Source organism: Ambystoma mexicanum, unplaced genomic scaffold (genome assembly GCF_040938575.1).
Source record: "Ambystoma mexicanum isolate Mex_15411 unplaced genomic scaffold, UKY_AmexF1_1 Mex_scaf11, whole genome shotgun sequence".
NCBI lineage: Eukaryota > Metazoa > Chordata > Amphibia > Caudata > Ambystomatidae > Ambystoma > Ambystoma mexicanum.
The window spans coordinates 3,033,936-3,056,425 of NW_027182336.1; the positions used below are offsets into that span (position 1 = coordinate 3,033,936).

A 22,490-nucleotide genomic window follows, 5' to 3' on the forward strand; every position below is an offset into this window, starting at 1 on the left:
AAGATAACCAGACCTTGTCTCCGACATTATAATCTGGAGCAGGGCGTCTCTTGGAGTTTGCAAATCTTCTTATGTTTTCCCTAGCCTGGGATAGATGGTTCAAGGCTTCTTGATGAACTGAAACCAACTGAGCAGTCCAGGAATCAACAGAAGGAACAGGACTAGGAGCAGGCAGCACTGTGGGAAGTACGGAAGGATGAAAACCTAGGTTGCAAAAGAAAGGACTGTTTTTTATAGAAGAGTGTTCAGAGTTAAAGTAGGCGAATTCTGCGACTGGTATGAACACAGACCAATCGTCCTGAACCTTGGTGGAAAAGCAGCGTATGTACTGTTCAAGGGTCTGGTTTACTCTTTCGGTAACGCCATTTGTCTGGGGATGGTACCCGGAGGAAAGCGCCTGTTGAATTCCCAATACCCTGCAGAGATTTTTCCAAAACTTAGAGATGTACTGTGGTCCACGATCAGAGATGATTTTGGATGGTAGGCCATGAAGACGAAAGATGTGTTGTACAAAGAGTCCAGCCATTTCTGGAGCCAAAGGCAATTTTGATAATGGCGTAAAGTGAGCCATGTGAGAAAAGAGATTGATTGTTACCATAATAACTGTATGCCCCCTGGAAGGGGGAAGGTCCACGATGAAATCTGTAGCTATATCTTCCCAGGGACGGGAAGGAAGAGCCGGTTGGAGAAGTAGTCCTGCGGGTCTCTTGTTATCGGTCTTGTTCTGATTACAGACGGAACATGCCCGGATATACATCTGAACGTCTTTCAGCATCTTAGGCCACCAGAAGATTCGTTGAATGGAAATAAGGGTACCAGTGACCCCACAATGCCCAGAGTGATAGGTGTCATGGCATAGGTGCAAAATGTGCTTCTGCAGCGATTGGGTAGGTACAACTAGTTGAGTTTTTCGAAAAAGGAACCCATTCGTAAACTTAAGCCCCCAGGGATTATGTCCTTGGAAGTCTTTCCAAAGGTCCGAGGTTGCGGTCTCGTTCTTAATGGACTTGAGGATGTCAGATGCTTGAGCGATGAACACAATGCTCCGAAACATTTTAGGCAGGGTGGGTCTTTCCTGAGTTGGGTAGTCAGGACGTCCGGACAAGGAATCCGCAATGATATTTGAGCTCCCTGGAATGTGAGATATCTGAAATTGGTATTGAGCAAAGAAAAAGGCCCATCGTGCTTGTCGGCTGTTCCGGCACTCCATGGATTGAAGGACTTGCAGGTTTCTATGATCTGTTCGCACTTGTACAGGATGGGCAGCACCCAGGAGGAGATGACGCCAGTCTACAAAGGCTCGGCGAATGGCAAGCAGTTCTTTTTCTAGGACTGAATAGTGGGTTTCGCATGGGAGTAAGGTCTGAGATAAGTAAGCCACAGGATGTTCGAACCCGTCTTGGGCTTGTTGTTTCAACACTGCGCCAATCGTGAATTCAGAGGCGTCAGTCTCCACCAAAAAGGGTCTTGAAACATCAGGCTGTACCAAAATGGGTTCGTGGGTGAACATTTCCTTCAATTCTACAAAGGCGGCTTCTTGAGAAGAGGTCCAAAGAAAGAGGGTATTCTTCTTAAATAGGTTCACGATTGGGTGAACTTTGGCTGAAAAGGAAGGTATGAACTTCCTGTAAAAGTTTGCAAGGCCCAGGAAAGATTGAACTTGTTTTACAAAACAAGGAACTGGCCAGGACGTGATGGCTTCGATTTTGACAGGATCCATAGCCACCCCTTGGGCGTTCAACACAAACCCTAGGTAACGCACTGTAGTAACATGGAATGTGCATTTCTCAGGTTTGGCTAATAAATGATGTTCTCTGAGTCGTTGTAGCACGGCAGAAACATGTTCTTGATGTTGTATGGGATTTTTGGAATACACCAAAATATCATCCTGGTACACAATAACAGAGAGGAATAGCATGTCAGAAAAAACTTGATCCATAAACCGCTGGAAGATAGCCGGAGCATTGGCAAGTCCAAAAGGCATGACCAGGTACTCAAAATGTCCGAATGGTGTTCGAAAAGCGGTCTTCCATTCATCGCCTTCCCTTATTCGTACCAGATGGTAGGCTCCTCGCAAGTCTAACTTGGTAAAAATTACAGCGCCCCTAAGTGCTTCCAAGATGTCAAATATCAGTGGTAAGGGGTATCTGTCCTTCCGAGTGCATTGGTTTAGACCCCTATAATCTAGACAGGGTCGTAGCTCCTTTGTGTCTTTCTTGGGTACAAAAAATAAGGATGCCCCTGCGGTTGACTTGGAAGGACGGGTGGTGCTGTTAGCAAGATTGGTATCCAAATATTCTCTTAGGGCCTTCTTTTCAGGTTCTGATAGGATAAACATCCTGCCAAAGGGAATTACAGCGTTTTCCTCAGTGTCGATGGCGCAGTCTTCTGGCCGATGTGGAGGCAGGGTTTGAACAATGTCAGTGGAAAAGACGTCACAGAATTGTTGGTAGATCTCAGGTACATGACTGACATTCGAGATGGAGAGTGAAGAGTTGTTCCTTTGGTCGACCTTGGGAGCATTTGGGTGGGTAACTGAAGACAAACAGTTTGAGAGGCAGTATTCAGAGCCCAAAAATAAGGAGCCAGCAGACCAGTTGATGTATGGGTTAAGGACCACCGGATGCTGTGCCGCTCTGATTATGTCAAACTGTATATTTTCTTGGTGGTTGTGGATTGATAGCGTGATCTTCCTAGTTTGTTGATGATGGGACCAGAGGACAGAGGAGAGACGTTGATTCCTTCTACTGTCTGAATGATATCCTTTTGTTCTCTGGGAATGTCATGCCTGGCTGCCCATTGGTCATCCATAAATATGCCCATAGCACCGCAGTCAACCAAGGCTAGTACAGTCTGCGGTGTTCCGATGGAAGGGAGCAGAGTGACTTCAAGGACTACCAGGTTACACCTTGATGAAGGATCCAGGATTGGAGGGATGGAGCGGTCATTGGTCTCCCGAAGCTGGGCTCCATTCAGGATCGGGAGCTGGCGTTTCCCGAACGCCTGGGTGGTGCTATGGAACAGTTCCTGACCAAATGTTTGTCAGAGGCTGTTACGCTCACCTGGCTCCCAAAGAGGCGTCGATCTGAACTGGACAGTTGCAGTCTCCACCAATGTGACGCGTAGGGCCGGGATGACAGACTGGACTGGCCCACCTAACTTCGTTTGCTTGGCCCGTAGGAATATTCTTCTGCAAATGGAGAAAGGCAATTAACCACCCCTGGAGTTGAGCGTAAATCCCCCCACCCCCGCTGTTCTCCCCACAGATCACCTTTGATGTCCCCTCTTATAGTCTCACCTGATGGTTTGAAAAGATGAGCTCTCCATCCTGCATTGAGCGCAGAGGCGCGTTGATAACCAGTTGCTTCACTGGCGCGAAGGAATTGGTGAGTTCCAGAACAATATTGACTCTGAGATTCCCGGCAAGACGCCGTAAGTATGAAGTTCGTAAGAGTTCAAATGCCTGACTTTCACTCTAGTCCAATTCCTTGGGAGGTTGCAGCTTGACCCTAGTGAAGAGTTCCTCGTGGCAACCGGTAGTATTCTGATAAGGATTTGTATTTTCCAACACAGTTCGATAAAATAATGTCAATATGTAATCTGTTGCTTTCTCCCTTATTCAGGTGCTGAGAGAAAGTATGAAGTCTCGGGGAATAATACCTCCGGCGGTAAAATCAGGTAAGTTTATTGTGGTGAGGAGGGTTCCCCTTGTTAGTCCCTTTGTTTCACCTTGCTGTCCTTTTGTTTCCCCTTGGGGGCCGGGGTTCGGCGAAGATGCAGTGGAAGCTGTGCCGACCCGTGAAGAGGAATAGTACCCCCGGTGGAAAAATCAGGTAAGTCTATGGGGGGTAACTAATATTCCTCTGTGTATTCCCTTGGCTCACCTTGCTGTTCTTGTCTTCTCCTTAGGTGCCGGAGTGCGGCAGCAACATGCAGGAGGATGCGGTGGAATGTGAAGATGCTGCGAAGGCCGGTGAGTTAAGCGCGGCGCTGCAGCAGGCGAGGTGATGCGCATAAATAACTTCTTTCTTCCAGCTCGAAGGCGCGATGGATCAGGAATTCAGGTAAGGTTCAAAGGTATTGCTCTTGTTCTAACCTTTTCTCCTTCTTTCTCCCTTTTTCTAGGAGCTCCAAACTCGAGGCGGGCGTGGCAGAAGGCTGGATGCAGACTTGCAGGCACGGTGAGCGTTACGCTGCTGCATGCAGAATAACGCGAAGCGTGTGCTGCTCTTCGGGCGTGGTTTAAATAGCCACCAAAGTAGTCCCAGGTAAGTATTCCTCCCCAGCCCCGCCGGAGTAAAAAAATAGTCCCTAAGTAAAGTAGTCCCTTCCAAGCCTCATTTGGCTTGGAGCTCTTGCAGCATGGTCTGCATCAGGTAAGTTTGCGGCATGGTCTGCATCAGGTAAGTTTTAATCTACGAGCCTGGCGCCTATGGTGCCAGGACTGACTCTCCATATGACCCTGGCGCCATAGGCGCAAGGACTGGACCCAAATAGCCCCTAGCAGGGGTTGTTGGGCTTGCTTGGGATAACTTGATGCCTGCTTCCGGGGTTGCTGGACTTGGTCTGGGTCCCTGGGGGTAGGCATCATGACAGAGGCACAGTACATGCACAACCCACTGTCAAATCGACGGCTTCTTTCCTGGTTTGAGATGGGGCCTCTCTTCGCTCCCAATTGCATGGGTTCGGAATTAGCAGTAGTGTTTTCCTTTGTGGTAGGAGCGAAGGGAGAAATCTTGAGAGGGGAGTTTAGCGTTCTCTTCTTTTCCGCCTTTCTTTCTTGGATTCTGAAGTCAATTTGTAGGTATAAATCCATAAGGGCCTGGAAGGAACTTGGACTGGCAATTCTGGCTAGCTCATCCTTTACTTCATCATTGAGGCCACGACGAAACAGGGTAAAGCCCACCTCGTTTGACCACTCAGCTTCTTTGGCAAGTTGTTTGCATCTGGTAACATAGGACAACATATCCTGTGATCCTTGTAGGAACTCCACTAGCCTTTCCTGTGCAGAATACACCTGGTCAGGACGATGAAACATCTCTTTGAAGGCCTTGATAAAGCCGTCGTAATTATCCAACAAGGGCTCTTCTGCTGAAACCAGTGGAGTGGCCCAAGCCAGGGCATTGCCAGTAAGATGGGCTATGACGAATCCCACCTTAGTTCTGGGGATGGAAAAGTAGTATGGCTTAAATGTGAAGTGCACTAGACAGGAGTCCAAGAATGGACGGGGCAATTTAGCGGAGCTATCATATTTGTCCACTATTCCACTTGTGGAAGCGCTATCCTGATAGGCCGAATCACGGGGGAGAGAACCAGCTGCTTCAAGGCGGCGTTCTCTCCCTTAAGATGCTGTACTTCCTGGGAAAGTTCTTGCATACCACGCAAAAGATCCTGCATAGAAGGATCCATGTCTGTTGCCTTGTCAGATGATGGGAGTGTCAAACTGTCACGTCTGATATGGGGGCTCACCTGTTTAGGCTTGGTTGGCTTCGTTCTTGTTGTCTGCCCGCTTTTCCTAGAGCTGCGGGTGTCGTGAAGATAAGGACGGGCTTCTGCAGACACCACGCTGTCTTGTGGCAGGTAACCTGAGGTTCAGCCTTTGAGAGTGTTAGTTCACTGGCAACTGCGAGGTCAGTCCTGGATGGAGAGTTGTGGAACGTAGCAGCGGTGAGGTCTGGAACCTCAGGAGAAATCCTGGGTAAGCGGTCCAAGGGCAACTGCGAGAACAGTCCTGGAGGGGAGAGCCGCTGTGCGGCAACCGCCGTTGCAAGTAAGTCCCGAAGGCCTCGGCAATTCTGGGTAGGCGGTGAGGTAGTCCGAGGGCAACTGCTGGATCAGTCCTGGATGAGAAGCCGCTGTGCGGCGGCCGTGCAAGCAAGACCCGGAAGCTCCGGAATCCTGGGTAAGCAGTAAGACGGCCCGATGCAACCGCGGAAGCGGCCCTGGAAGGGAACCCGCGGCGCGGTGACCGCAGTAGCAGGTGTGAGCTGAAGCTCCGAAATTCCTGGGCAAGCGGTAGGTAGTTCGAGGGCACCGCGAGAGCTGTCCTGGATGGGGGCCGTGGAAGACAGTATCTGAAGTCCAGGAAGGCACAATTCAGGTGGGGGAAATCCCGAGGAGCGAGCACGATGAACTCGAACACAGGATTGTGAGCGCATTGACACGCGCAGAACTGCAGGGGTGTGGGGCTTATCTAGGTGCGCTGAAAACTGTACCTTGCACCAAGGAGCTGCGTCTGCCATGTTGAGAGGGTGTTGGGGTCATTCGGGCACGTTGTCAAAGGGACCAGGAGGTCCAAAGGGGGCAGTGGTGCGATTTCATGACAGCCAGTGTGTTGAAATACAGTGATGGGAGGCACATGGATACATCAATGGTAGGTCACTTGGACATGACACAAGTCAATTGTCATGTTGAAGGTTCAAACAGGGCTCAGAAGGGAGCAGGTGCAGTACATGTGTAGGTGCGCACCAGTCAATCTGCCTGATTGATGGACTCATTTGTGTGGAAAGCGCACATTTGTGCGCATTTCTGGTCGAAAATCCCTGTCTGAAGTATGATGATTTTCGGGCACAAAGGCACACACATCTGCATTTTTCATGCAAATGATTCCATCAATCAGGCAGAATAAAGAGAAAAAACTGTAATAACAATGTTGTGGCATGATGGCAGTTTAAGGGCAAGTGCAGTCATCATGTGCAAAGTGTTTGCAGTGGTCAGTAGGGATACAGTGAACCCCTAAACCAAGGGCAGGGGTAGGCTTGGAGGCACTACATGGGTCACATCTGGCAGTTATGACTACACAGGCTGACCTGGCACTGAATCACAACACATCACCCAAGCAACATACACATGGTGTGGACAGACACGCATGGGCACTCACCGGACATTGTCTCAAGATCTGGTAGGTCTCCTATGCCTTGGATCTGATCCTCTGTGATGAACCCACCAGCGATTGCCTCATGTTCTGTGAGCTCATCCTCCTCTGGTGGTGACCCACTGCCAGTCACCAGAGTACAGGTGTAATTAGAAGCCAGCTTGTTTTTTGCTCGGCGTTTGAGGTCATTCCAACGCTTTGAGCAATCATCAGCTGTGCGCTTCACAAATCCCAAGGAACTAATGTGGTCCGCTATGCACTGCCAGCGGGCCCTACGCTGAGCAGCTGTAGTCTTGCACCCTACCTTCACCAGCATGTCGCGGCCATGTTCCGACACGTAGCCCACAAGTGCGTCTAGTTCCACATTATTGAAACTCTGCTTCCTGGATGTGCCGGAGGGGCGAGCCGTGTCTGGGGTCCCAGCCTGTTCCGCAAGAGCATGCTTCTTCCTCTTGAGAGGTGGTGCGGACCCTGAGTGGCTTACGCCACTCCGGTCTGTAGGGGCTGAAGCGCAGGTGGACTGGCCACTGGAAGCAGGTAATGGCACGATGACCGAAGGTCTCATTGCATCATTGCAGGCATTGGTTGCTGGGTGCTGTTGCCAGGACCAAGCGGAACAACTAACTTGGTGTGAGGGGCCGGGACCAACACTGTCCCAGCCGGGGTGGAGTGAGTTGCAGCTGCCCCTGCAGCCTCCTCACCCTGGCTACTCGGGGCAGCAGATGACATTGCTGCCCCAGATCCACATGGCCTGGTGTCGGCAACTTTCACCGCCACACGTGGCTTGGACTTCGTGACATGGTAGTCGGCCTGTGAGTCATCCCGTGCCTGTTCGCTGAGCAATCTGGGCCGAGTTAGCAGGGCCTGAGCTGGGATGGTGTCAGCTGCATCTCCCTAACCCACTGGGGAGGGGGCATAGGTGTCCCTGAATGCTCCTGGACACACTGCCCTCTTGGACCACCCTGCCCACCACTGCCACCTTGGCCACCCTGGCCACGTCCCCTTCCGCGGACACCTCTTGGAGGTCGGCCACCTTTGCCTCCCTTACAACTTGGTTGCCTCCCAACCATGGCACTGATGTACTTGTGCGAATGGGAGGTGCAGAAAACAATTGTCCTGGGCAATTGGGGTGAAGGGGGCAAGGTACTAAATGCAATAGGTACCCCTGTGCTCCTGCAAGGCTGTCTGCGACCCCTGGGGAAAAATGACAGGTCACGCAACCCTTAGGCACCCCAAAAACAACAAAAAACGTGCACGTGGAATGAAGGACCCGCAGTACGCTGTGGCACCCAGAAACACATAAAATGTGGACGCGTGGTACATGCAGGCTACAATGACCTCTGAATGGGTACGTGACACACAGGGTTAACCACAGTGGAAAAATACGTGCGCGACTCACCGTCTGCCTGGAAAATGAACGGGAAAAACACATGCGTGTGCGCATTGGCAACACCCCTGCCAAAATAATTGAGCTCTGCAATTGAGCTCTGCCACAGTAAACAAGGAGTACGCACTGCAACCGTTGTTAAGTAGTCACGTGTCAACCCACAAGAAGTACAAGAATCACATGCCCGCTCTCCACAAAAAGCACGTTCAAGAAAATGGTGTCTTACACGGACCTTTAACCCCTGCGCATAGCAACGCCTATGCGTGCCACATCACTTACGCGCTTACGCGCTAGGGGCCTTTCCTTGATTTTCACGCAAACGTGCTGATTTTCACGTGCGGATTCACTCTGCATCAAGCTCGCCACGTGACAACACACGGAAGACCACGCTCCTGCCCAGAAGGCCATTTTCCTGCCCGCCAGAGCCCTGAGCAGCCTCCCACGAGCCATCTGCTGCTGCCTGCCTGCCTGCTGCCCACGTGCCCTGCTATTTGGTGCCTGCACATCAGCCATCTGCAGAGGTCCAGTTGCTGCGACCAGCCCTGCTGGAACAGAAGACTCCCGACTGCTGTTCCATTGCTCCACAGCCAGGCCCCAGGACCCAGTTGCCCACCCACACCTGCCTTGGGGGTTGCCATGTCAGGGCAAACACCATCTGAGACCACTGGCAACCCCCAGCCAGAGAGGCAGAGGGCTGTCAGCTTCTCAGCCACAGAAGTTGGCATCCTGGTGGAGCAAGTCCTGGGGCATTATGATACCCTCTTCAGACGACCATATACCGACAAGGATAGACAGAAGAGGACCTGGTCGGACACCATGGTTGCCATCTACGCGGATGGGGTGGCAACCCGCGACTTGAAACACATCCAGAAGCGCTGGGAGGACTTCAGGTTCAGGACCCTCATGAATGCCCGGCGCCTCTTGTGTGCAGCGGATGCAGGGGGGCACCAGGTCCAACTTACCAACGAACAGATGAGGGTCATGGATCACATCAACCCAGTGCTTCACCACCAGGTCCTAGAGACGCAGACCCGTCTGGAGTCGAGCAATGAGTGTCTGGCCTAACCCATTCCACACAGTGCATGTTGAGTGTGGCAGGAGTGTGCAGCTTGGACATATGTCTGACATGGCCCATGTATGGATGTCTGTGTGCAGGGACAGGCCCGTGCTGCATGTGTGACAAGTCATATGTGGTGCACATCAGTGGTGTATGTATTCCGATGCATGATACACAACTGCATGTGTTGATGCACGCATGTTTGGATGTCTGGGTGTGTACTATGCAATGTTTGTTGTGTGACACATGGATGCTGATCCCACCTTCATGTGCATGCACGGTGTACATGTACATGTGCGTGTGTCTGTTTGGCATGTGTGTGAGAGTGAGACGCCATGGATGCATGTGTCCCGGACATCTGGGTACCTGATTGGCAGATGTGACATAGTTGCCGATGATTGCACTGTGACAGGTGGTGGAGATGTACCGATGCATGTCTGTCTGGTGACATGTGTGCATGTGTTCGGCACACCCTATGTTGCTTGTGACATCATGCCAACCTTTGGGTGTTCATGCAGTTGCGTGTGTATGGATGCTGATGCCTGCTGCACGATTCCTGTTAATTTGTGTATGTGTGTGGGTTCAAATGACATGAGTGTTGGGGAGTGTGATGCCATCTGTGATGTCTGACACTCATGTGCAACTGTCGTGTGTATCAGACCATTGTACAGTACCCTGATGCCTGTGTTCTATCTCTCCCTGTCTGCAGCATCGACTGATGAAGAGGGCGGAGATGGTGCTTTGGAGCACAGCGGCAGGGATGCCACCGCCATCCGGAGACACAAGGTCCAGCTCCCCTTCCAGGTTATCATATGTTCCGGGAATGAGGAGTCTGGTGCTGCGTCCATGGCCACAGCTGCGCCCCCACAGGGGCCTATGGAGGAAGACGGCACACAGTCATCCAGGTTGGTGGGGGGTTTGGTTGAGGAAGAGGCCGTGACAGCCCCATGCACGGGGCCTGGAAGGGGGGATTCCACTGGTGCTAGTGGTGCAGTCCAGGGGCAGGAACAGGAGGCAGCACAGGCTGCCACGGAGGTGCCTGTGTGTAATCCTGTCCCCGATCCTGTGACTGCATCATCCGGCACCAGCAGGGATGCCTTGGTCCAGACCCGTTTTCAGGGAGGGGATGCATGAACAACAACTGCCCTTCCTCTCCCTGCGGACGTGGGAATCCATGGCCGTGTTGATCCTGTCCTAGCTGGGTTGGCGTTGCGCACACGTGGTATTCGGAATGACGTGCAGGGTTCTCGTTAGGACAATGGATGTCATTTTGAATACCTGTTTGGGCGCATCGACCTACTATGACAGGTCGTCGGCAGTGGGTTCCTCCATGTGCTGGAGGCTCTTGCGACCCCCTCCTCAACTGAATCCCCTATGTGCCAGTCGTCCTCTGTGCCGTCTTCCCGCCCAAGTATCACCTGGGCCCCCTGTGGAGCTGCCCCTGAGCCAGCAGCCAGGCTAGTAGAGAACACATCCCTGCCACAGTCGGGAGTTGGAGGTCCAGCAGGGGTGGTCACCGCACCAACTGGACTCCAGCAAATGGAGGACGTGCAGGCATCAACAAGCAGGGCACGTGCACAACGGCGCAGGATGATTCCATCAGCCTGTATGCCGTCGTGGTGCCAGAGGACGTTGCATTGGAGGCAGCAGCAGGAATCATGGCTCGAGGCATTGGCCGAGGGGCTGGAGGACCCAGGACTGGGAGTGTCTTCCGTGTGGCAGCGGTTGGGCGAGCAGATAGATGCAGAGCAGCGGCGGGCGGAGAGGGCTTGGCTCAGGATGGTCATGGCAGAGAACTCCATGCGCCGGGCTTTGAGGTGGGCTGAGAGCCTCGTGGCAACTCGCAGGGACTTGGAGGAGTCCATGGCAACATCCCTGTGAGCCCTCGAGGCCAGGGAACAGGCCCGCCTCCGGGACATCGACGTGGAGTTCGATGATGCCCTGGCGAGGAACATCAAGAAGTGAGCCGTCGGACTAGCCCGCCTCCTTTGTACATAGTTATTTAGGCATAGGTTTCCTTTCTTTTTATTTATGATTTGGAGTCCACAGACTTTGCTCCTCCTTTTTGTATATAGTTCTGTTTTTGATAAGATTTTAGATAGGTTTCCTTTATTTTTGGGATCATGGACCATTGTGACTTACTTTGTGAATAGTTCCGGACATGTACATACTTTCTTTTTATCCCATGGAGTAATGGATTTTTATGGTTTCCAATTTTTTTATTTATTTTAATGGACTTTGGCGATGGACGACTTTACAGTTTTCATTTCTTGGATTTTCTTTTTCCTTGGATTCTCTTTTCTTTTTGGTATTACTTTGATAATGTGTTTGTTTGCATGTGTGGTTTTTATTTTGTCATTTTGTTATCTTTTTAATACATTTCACGAATCTTAATTATTGGTGTGGTCTACTCTCATTAGTTTTGTGCATGTGTCACTGTCCATTGCCTCCGTCATGTGTCACCACTGTGTGGCTCTGTTGGACATGTCTTTGGGTGCATGTGTGTGCTTTATTGAAGGTAAAGGCTTGGTGTTTTTACTGGGGGGTGGGTACAATATGTGGTTGTGTGTTTAGACTGGTTGCTGCGGCGTGGGGTGGGATTTGGGTTGGCATTTCTGACATGGGACTCTATTCTGACAGCACGTTGGGTGGGGGGACATGAGGTAGGGCCTGCTGGCAGGTTGCTGTCAATGGGGGTAGGGTGGGGGTACATGATTCGGGCCCTGCTGGCAGGTTGCCCTCAATGGGGGTGGGGAGACATGAGTCGGGGCCTGCTGGCAGGTTGTCGTCAATGGGGGTGTGGTGCGGGGAGTCAGCGCCTGCTGGCAGGTTGTCGTCAATGGGTGTGTGGTGGGGGAGTCGGCGCCTCCTGGCAGGTTGCCGTCAGTTGGGGTGGGGTGACATGAGTCGGGCCTGCTGGCAGGTTGCCATTAATGGGGGTGTGGTGGGGGGAGTCGGGGCCTGCTGGCAGGTTGCCGTCAATGGGGGTGGGGTGGGGGGACATGAGTCGGGGCCTGCTCGCAAGTTGTCGTCAATGGGGGTGTGGTAGGGGAGTCGGCACCTGCTGGCAGGTTGCTGTCAATGGGGGTGGGAGGGCATGAGTCAGGGCCTGCTGGCAGGTGCCGCCACTGGTGGGGGGACATGAGTTGGGGTTCAAGTGCATGGTGCCATGTGGGCTGCCGGCAGGGCATGGTCAGGGGTGCAGGGTGGTCTCCTGTGGTGGGAGCTGCCTCTGGGTCATGGACAGGGGTGATGGGCTGGCTGCGGGGCATGGTCGGGGTGCAGGGTGGTCTCCTGTGGTGAGGGCTGCCTGCGGGCCATGGACAGGGGTGATGGGCTGGCTGCAGGGCATGGTCAGGGGTGTATGGAGGCCCCTGTGGTGACCATGCCCTGCAGGCAGCCCACACCACAGGGGCCCACCCTACACCCCTGACCATGCCCCGCAGCAATCCCATCACCCCTGACCCGCAGGCAGCCCTCACCACAGGGGGGACTTTTTCCACGCAATTTGGCTGATGCAGGCAGGGTACGAGTATTCAAGGGGGTGCGCAAGTTGATTTTCATGCATTTTGGCTGCCGCAAGCGGGGTACGCGTATTGAAGGGGGTGCATGAGTAGATTTTCACACGTTTTTGGCTGCCGCGAGTGGGCTATGCGTAGTTTTTCACGCAATTACAGCATAGGGGGCCAGTAAGCTGGTCCAGGGTTAGTGCGGCCCTTTGCGCCGTATTGGGGATTTCTATGGCTGCGCAACTGGCGCTGTTGGATGTTCGCTGCGCCACGGCTGCAAATGTCTTGGGAAATCCACGAATATGCGGTGCGCCAGAATGCTGTTCTGGCGCACTCTCCCTCTCTGCGCTGCCCGCGTGCGCTACTTCTGCGCTGAATTCTATGAATTACTCCCCTGGTGTTTCATTCTGTTAGTTGACGGCTCAGACTTTTATGACTCCTGTGAATGCTTGGTCACCTTGGCAAATAGTCCTTTTAGTTAAACCGACAGAGTTTTTTCTTGCCTTCAGTCTTGCCTCCTTGGGTGTTTGGGTGTTTCTGGGACTTGGCTGCCCCTTTGAGGCAGATCTCCAGTGTTAATTTCCTTCCTTCGGGAAAGGCCTGGCAGATTCAAATATTGGATTACATGAGAGGGAACCACTACTGGCCACTGCTCAGAATTCAACATATATTTAAGGGTTTAAACCCAAGCACAGAGACAGTTATAAACTGCAAAAGTGTAGCATTTGTTTTTGTTATACGGCCTGAATGCTGTGAAGCAACTACAGACACAGTCCTAACATTTTATGGTGCAGCTTCTTAAGCCTTGAGTTTAATTTCTTTCACGGGAAAGCAAACTTTCCCTGTGAGTCCTGTTCTTGCTGCGTTGCTATGGGGTGGGGGAAGAAAGGACTCCCATTTGTCAGTGCAGGTCTAATGTAATTCAAGTTGGTTTATTTCAAAATTGTAGCCTTGACAAGTCCTTTTATTCTTCATGTTGCAATTGTCACCTTAAAAGAGAACAACATCATAACATTTTCTTGGAAATTAAATTTACTGTTAAAGGTCCCCATTTTCAACATATGTAGGTTTCAAAATACGGATTCTTAATCCTATAAAGGAAATAAAGACTAAAACCCACTGAAAATGCCACCCTGAATTTGTTTTCTTTTGCCATTTGTCTGACATGCTTTGCTTTTCATCTAAGATTGGACTGTTGTCCATTTTGATAAAGGTTGCAGTATACTTTCTGGTGCCTGGAAATATTTACCTCAGGCCTTGTCAGTTACTTAGGAAATACATTGTGATTGTAGATGAGCTGAAAACATTGACGTTCCCCAACAAGTGTCATTTTTCAAATGCTGAGCGCAGGCCACATCTCACACGTTTGTTTTTAAACTGGTGCTTTTCTTTCTTTGCATATATTTCCCTACAGACCACAGCCCATTGCAGATGTAAGGCCTAGTCTATCCACCTTTCACATAAGGGGTTGCTATTGGACATGGTGGTACTTTTCATGTTCACTCCAGTTGATGAGGGCCACCTGGACACTAGCAAAGGTTTATCAGCTGTCAGAATCCCCTTCATCTTCCAAAATAAGGCAGAATTGTGGAGTATCAACCACTGTTCGTTCTTGCCTTATTGTATGAATGGTGCTGAATTATATCTAGTATCCTAAATCTTCATTGGCCTTAGTTCTTGAGTTGTATACAGATTTATTAGGTATATGGTTCAAATGTTCATATACCTTACAAGGCATAAATTAGTTTTCAAAAATTGATTGACAGAGTTTGCTAATCCAAATATGTTTGATTAGCAATTTTGTACTAATATTGTTAATGTCACCAGAAGTTATTTGTACCCAAGACATGCAATGATCAACAATACAGCCGTTTTGCATACCGCTGAAATAAGATATTAGTGAGAGGAGTCAGGCCTTGCAAATTCTTTAAACTTCAGCTAGACCTGCAGGTCGGGTAACTTAGTTTACCTATTCAACCTAAGAGAAAAGCACTTGACCCATAGCAACAGAGGACAACAATTTTAAAATGTGATTTCTGTAAAATGGTGCATGTCACTACAAACCCACTTTGTTTCACACACAGCTGCCACCCAGAGGCCAGCCATGCACAGTGAAACCTGTATTTGACATTTATTGCAAATGTATTGCAAACAAAGTAAATGTTAAATAAAGGTTTCAAACATCTCTTGTAAATGCTACTCGCCGTTCATAAAATCTACTTGACTGTGCGAGTGGGCGAAAAGACTTTACGAGCCATAGGTGAGTGTCTGTAAAATGTAAAAGGTTGGCTGCATGAATGGACACAAATAAGTATATATGATAAAAAGACTCTGAAAACAGTTTGGCCAGCTGTCTCCTGCAGGTGGTAATATATAATACAATCATAAAGCAAAGCAAGCTCTAGTGGCTAACTATAGTGTTTGATATTGCAGTAGATTTGTGGATGTAGAGACTGGATGGAACTATTGATCACTACTTTGCGTAAGCATTTAGTTTGCTTTGTGTATTCATTATGTAAGAGCAAATAAAGACTAAGCAGAGTGGATTGCATAGCAGGCAACGAACTGGCCAAAGTAGGTAGAATATTGTAGTTTGTGGTCACTCACTTTTAGGGTACCTGGTATAAATCAACAGGGTGATGATATAGAATCTCAGAGTATGGGTTCAGTCATGGGTTGAGTATCACTTGCAAGATGTATGCAACCTGCAGGTTACATAACTAGGTTTGCCATCAAAAGCATTTCATCATGTGATCATGTACATTTTCAAAAGTTCACTAGTCAACATGATGCATCTTCCCCAACAAAATGAAATATAGTTGACACTATGAAATTCAGATATACTAACCTAAACATGAGTCTAAAGCATGGAGATGATGCAGTGTTTTACAGTATCAATACTGTAATTATGCATTATGTAACAACTTACATTTTAGGAATGGAATTGCATGACCGTCATTTTAAAAGATATAAAGTTGACACATATTGCTCTTTGCCAGACAGGATATAGACAGCTTAATAAAAGTATAATCCCGATTACTTCTGGTTTGCAATTATATGAAACATAAATTCTTGCCTAGCACTCCTACACATGCCTTTGGCACTTAAGAGTGGAGGAGATGATTACTGCTGCACTTTCCCTCCATTAGCACTTGAAGAGACCAGTGAAAAGAGGGTCAAGAGAGCACTGAGGTCAAGAGAGGACTGCAGGGCAAGCTGTGCTTTCATTGAAGAGGGCAACTTAAATAGCTAACTGTTCTACACAAGTGTTCATTTGATTAGCAAACCTACAGAATTGCACAGCAAATTGCAATGTGACACTGTTTATTTTATGGCTTGCCTTAGGTTCTCTATCTCACTGTCGTGATATGAATGTTTTCCATGGTATGCCCATCGACTGAATGATTTGCATAACAATGGGAGGTGAAATCCACAGATTTCATCATATTACACAACCATTAAATGGATAATTAATCAAGTCGGAGATGGTGGTGAGCCTTTCTGCGATCAAGAATTGTATTGGTTTATACAAAAATATATCAAATGAAATGGATTTTGGCATTATGCCTTCACTCATTGATTTTTGACATTGATCAAGTGCAGTCTACACTTGCAAGGTAGTCCCTTGGTACTGGAGCAGGAGGGCCAGAGGGAACAAAGGATTAAAGAGGGAGGAGTCAAGACTTAACAGTCTTGCTGATGGCACAGTGGCCTTGAACATTCCTGATGCTTTTAGAATTCTAGAGGTAGTTCTTGAAATGGTCAGCTTCAACTGAGAAGGTGTGGCACGAGTCTTGATTTGTTGTTTTGTTGTCTTGTGGGGCTTAAGGAATAGAAGGCAATGCAAGGAAGAAGTGAGATGTTGATGTCCCGTTCTTCTTTACATTTTGTATTTGAGAATGGTTGGGGGAGAGATTCAACATCACCAAACCATTGGGTGTTGTTGATGCATGGCACGGAAGTATGATGTCATGTGGAATGCTGTCAGTGTGGAACCAGAGTGAAAGTTCTAAGTGTGTCAGTTAAACCTGAGTTACTGAGGCTTGAATGTTCCAGTGGATGCTTACCATGTGTATCAATATATACCTGTAATGAATGTTACCTGGAAGAATCATAATAAATATGCATCTTCTGTATCCGCAACGTATGTCGTGAGCGTTATTTTTGGATGTGAAAGGGGGGGCAAAGCTGATGGAAAGCCTGGTTGACAATCTAGAAACACTAACTTGATCAATATGGTAAAAGGGGGCTAGTGAAGGGTTGTGGGGACAGGCAAGTTGTGATGGAATATGTAGAGTGTTAGGAGAAGGTGAGCAGTGTTGTTCGCTGCTTCGGTATAAGGGCAAGTCAAAGTCCAAAGTAAAGGCTCTGGCCATAATCCTGCTTGTAAGAGTTGAAAGGAGTGGTGCCTTTGATTTTGTAAGACACACACAGCTGCTGCTAAAGTTGTGGATAAGCAAAAACTGAGAATATGTTCTGCAATGCAGAAGCTTTTGATCACAATGTGTAGAGTGGCAGGAATGCTTCGGCATAGGGAACGACTAGCAGTTGGTTCAGCAATTTGAAGCCAGAATTAAGTTTGGGTCACACTGAGTTTATGTTAACTTGGTTGCACACCTGTGTGAATGATGGTCATGGAGGATCCAGAAGTTCTAAGCTAGAGATGACCCACTGGCTTTGGGATGATGGGGTTGAGATACAAGGGCAGGATGTTTAATTGAGTGTTTCAAATCTGGGGGCCAAACATTTTCGGGATTTGTAAACATTTAGAATTGTATAATAACAAACTTCTCCATGGGTTTCAAATGCAACCTCCCTTTTTCCACTGTCATCATTAATGTAGAATAACTCCTGATTTTGTTTTTCTGTTTCATCCTTCCATTCAGGATTGTAGTGTTGCCCGATGTAAGCGGGTCCAATGTAATGTCACATTACTGAAGGTAGACGAGGAATTAAAGTTCATCATAGTAGGAGATGTCTTTTCCGGGTGGATCGCTCAGGTATCCTCATTTCTTGGTGTTTTGTGTGTTTATTTTGTCATCATATGGGTATCTGAGTTTGGCACTTTAAAGCACCTCCCTTAGGTCCACAGTTATGTCCTCGAAATGAGACAATGGTGCATGACGTCTATAAATAGCTTAAACTGTGCAAATGTGACATTGAGTCTAGCCTCTCTAATTGAAGGTCATACAGTGTAATGGGAGTGGTGACTTACAGAAGAAAGCGAATTGCATGTTCCTTTTTCAGGGACACTCACTATTCTACTGTGCTAAACATTTTTTATATCAGATCATTTCCCTTAGGTGGATTCCATTTCTCCTTTAAACATAAAGTACATCAAATATGTCTATATAGCTGAACAGCAAACAATATATATATATTTTTTAATGCATGTATTTTGGAATTGAAACAATACATCCTTGAGAATTATTTGCACTTCGAAGCCAGTCCCAAAGATGAAATTTCCAAAATATCATCTAATGACATTTTAATAAATGCAATGCATGTATAAAATATGCTGAAACACATTAATTTAGAAACATTTATGAAAAGTATGTTGAGAAATCTTATGCCATGGTTACAATGCCCTGAGTTTGGTTGTTGTACATTTAGTCAACTCAATTGGCGCAAGTCGACTGTAAAAAAGAAATATATATGTATTCAATGAAAAACTTTGTTAAAGGGACATTATGGTTAAGTTGCACTAATAAAAACCTATGAAATTCAAATAAAAAAACATGGTTAAAGAAACGTTATGGTTACACCGAAAGCCCCCAGAAATTTGCTAGTTATGCTAAGCTAAGCAACCATATCTCACGCCACCACCGTGCACTGCTAAAACAAGCACCCAGTACATGAAAGATGACATCACACGAATGAGAAACACTGCCCTCTACCTTAAAATTAGCACACGCGCAACATCTTCCCTTGTCTATCTGCCCCTCCATATCTGTGGTTGGTGCCCTTTCTCATGTTCCTCCCCACCTTACTTTCTGGCCTCTCCTGCAATTTGTTTAAAAAAAAACATACAAGATAGTTCCTTTAGGAACCACGTTTCACAGTTAAAAAATAGAACTAAAAAAATAAGCATATAGATTCCATCTACTTTACATTTTTATGTAGTTAGATTCAATAAGATTCTGCAACATTCCCATTAGCATTTTCTACTATGCTAATGGAAATAATGGACAATTGTATAATAGAGAAAAAGAAAAAAGCACATAAACAACTCTGTCAGAAATTCTTCTCTCTAGTATACAATAAACACCATAATCCATTGCCATTTATAACTATCCACAGTCCCCGCATTCCCGTCTAGCCCATGCCTTATTAGAAAACCCAGATTGCACATGCACATCATCACACGAAAAAAAGCCCCTCTACTCTTTTTACTGTTATGTTTGTAACACTCCCTCATTGCCTGTTTCTAACCATTCACACATATATCCACCAATCACTTAAAAAAACTCTACATATAGCCTATCAACATATTAAACTTGCACCCAACAACTGCCACTTAACAATGTTCTACACATCTTTTGCATCTACATTGCCGATACTTATACCATACAATTGTACATAGTGCTCCTATAAAGGCACATATGCATTGGGCAATGACAGAAGTACATATATAAAAGGGCCAGTATTTCTGTCAATTGAATACATAAGTGAACATTTTTCATAATGTTACATCACTGTATAATTCCTCTTTAAACATATAGGAAAGAACTATAAACCTCCTTTAACAAACATATTTTTTGCACGGCAGAGAAGTTATGACACTATTTTTTTGTACTTAAGTTTTGACATTTTCAAAAAAATAAAACACAGGACAGATTTGCAAAAGTATCCTTTCAGGTCAATGCTCCTGCTCCTCGTGCAAGTTTGTTGCAAACCCGTCCAGCACTCCGGGCTGCAGCTGCAAGCAAAATTTATTTCCCCATTTCAATGTAGAGCTTCGGCCATGCCGCATGCCCCAATAAGTAACTCAGAGTAGGAATTCGTCCTTGCCGAGGGCCACGCCCATTCTCCATGCACCAAAATCATATCACTATTTTATGTGCTTCAATTTGGACACTTTTGAAAAATAAAACACAAAACAGATTTGCAAAACCATGCTTTCAGGTCTGTGCTGATGCTCCTCGCACACGTTTGTTGTAATTCAGTATAGCACTTCAGGCGGTAGCCACAAGCAGAATATTTCTTCCCATTCAAACCTAGGGTTCGGCCATGCTGCATATCCCAATAATCAAATTAGAGTACACGAATATCAAGTAATTGCACGGCGGTAGAATGGGTAGATCACTGTGGTTCATCTAGTACTTTAAACAGATTACCCTGCAGCTGGTGATAGGATTCTTTTCTGAAGGTGCCCTTCCTTCTTCAAGTGTTAGGTTTCAAATAGGAGAGTGAGCCCTGTTCGCCTCAGCATAGGGTTATTCAATAACTAACTGTTGTCATAATGAAGCAGTCTTCAAAACCATTCTTGATGCTATATTTATTATTAGAAGTTAGCCGACACATGGTTTGACTCTCTATGGTCTTTACCAAGGCATGTGGATTGTGCGACAGTCATTGCTGCAAGGTTGTGGAAATTAGTCCAGCATCCAATCCTAATATCTTGTTCCACTATGGTCGCATATAAGGGTGGTTAATGATTTCAAGGGGTGGCCTGTTGACCACATGGACACCTGGTTCGGCGTGCGTGGTAAATATCTGCTGATTACCATTGTATTTGGAGCATATGCAGCGATAGTCACAGCGTTCTGTTGGTGCAATCCTGTGCAGCACTTACCGAATTGTAGCCACAGGCAGGATTTTCTTTCCCATTCAAACCTATCCCGATTTTTAAAAACATCACCACAAAGGCAGTCCCTGGTGGCCATGTCCACTTTAACCCCATTGCCAGTCCTTTGTGGTCATGGCCAGGAGCCAGATTATCTGAGTCATGGTGACTCGGACAATCAGGCCACTGCCCATGACCACAGGCCATAGCTCGGACAATCTGGCCACTGCCCATGGCCACAGGCCATACCTCAGTCACCAAAGGTGTATCACTATTTTGTTTGACTACTTATGACACTTTTTAAAAATTAAAACACAGACACATTTGCAAAACCATGCTTTCAGGTCTTTGCCAATGCTCCTTGCATAACTTTCCTGCAAATCTATACATGTTTTATTTTTTGAAAGGTGTCAAAATGTACGTACATGAAATAGTCATATAACTTAGCTCCCAGTTGACAAAATCCATTCAGACTTTGCAGAAAAATTCAAGGTTGGGTCTGTAATCTTTCTACAATCTTTTGTGCACATTTGTCAAACAGCAACAAAGTTATAAGCAATCTAAAAATGTTCACCCCCCCTCCAATTGTTCCCCCTCTTCACAAAATCCCACTAGACTTTGCAAAGACATTCAAATCTGGGTCTTGAAGACCTTTACAAACTTTTGTGCAGATTCGTGAAACAGCGCCAAATTAATAAGCCTTTCAAATATTTTGCGACCCCCTGTAATTTTGTTCCCTCTTGTCAAAACAGCACTAAACTCGATAGAACCATTCAAGGTCAGATCTAGAATGATATCACAACATTACATGCACTTTCATTCAGTGACACCAAAGTTATTAGCCATCCACTAACTGTTTTTCACCCACCCTGTAACTCAAAAAGACGTATGGATGCCACCGAACATCTGGGATGTTCGTGAACACCTCAGGGCTGTCCCGAAATGTTTGCAGGATTCGAAGGTGGAAAACCACACATTTTTTGGCTTTTTATGGCCATATACCATCCTCATCATCCCTCACCTCCCCAAAGATAGTTTCTTTAGTTTGGCAAGTGCAATGTTGTGTTTTTTAATGTTTTTACTGTGATGTCCGCAGACAACAGAGGCTGTCCGCGGATCCAAATATCTGACACAGTTCATATTTTTCACCATCCAATCAGTGGGCTTGTCCGATGTCCGCAGACATCATGCCGCTCTCTCATTGGCCTTGGAGGGTGTCACTGGACTGAATAGGGAAGTGAGTCTGCAGACCGAACCCAAATATCACACATTTTTTAAACTTACTTTTTGGCCTTATAAAAAAAACGACTGGACGGATTTACACCAAATTTACAAAAGCTCGCTTACTGGACCAAGCTGCCACTCCTGTCGCAAATTTGGTGAAAATCCATCCAGCAGTTTGGGCTGTAGGAGTGAGCAAAACATTTTTCCATTGCGTCTATGAGAAAAACCACACATGTTGGGACCCCTCTATAACTTTGCCCCCTCCTGAACGAAACCTCACCAAACTTTGCAAAATCAATCCAAGGGGGCCATAATTTTTTTTTGCAAGGTTTGGTGAAGATTCATCCAGGAGGCCAAAGTTATAAGCTGCCCAAAAAGTGCTATTCTATTCCAATGGGTTGAGCAACTTACACGGCCTCTACCGCAGGCCGTGTATTATATATATATATATATATATATATATATATTCACTGAAAAAAGCTTAGTTAAGGTGCAATTAAATTGCACAGATGAGCGTAACAAAACCCTTGAAATTCAGAAGATGTGCCAAGTCATGACCATCTTAATTCGGCACGCTCCCGTTGATGTCTTCCATAATATAATTTTGTATGTCATTGTGAATGCCTGCTCTTATAACATGTATGTGCTCATGG

General features: G+C 47.1%; 1 protein-coding gene across 2 annotated transcripts in view; it reads left to right on the forward strand.

The window, feature by feature from the left end:
• The window catches only part of LOC138553514 (integrin alpha-X-like), a 1,247,842-nt gene that overhangs the window by 1,155,568 nt on the left and 69,784 nt on the right, over positions 1-22,490 (forward strand). For both annotated transcript variants that reach the window (XM_069642543.1, XM_069642544.1), the window contains one exon: positions 17,714-17,827. In XM_069642543.1, the coding sequence (XP_069498644.1) occupies positions 17,714-17,827 (114 nt within the window). The remainder of the gene's footprint in view (positions 1-17,713; positions 17,828-22,490) is intronic.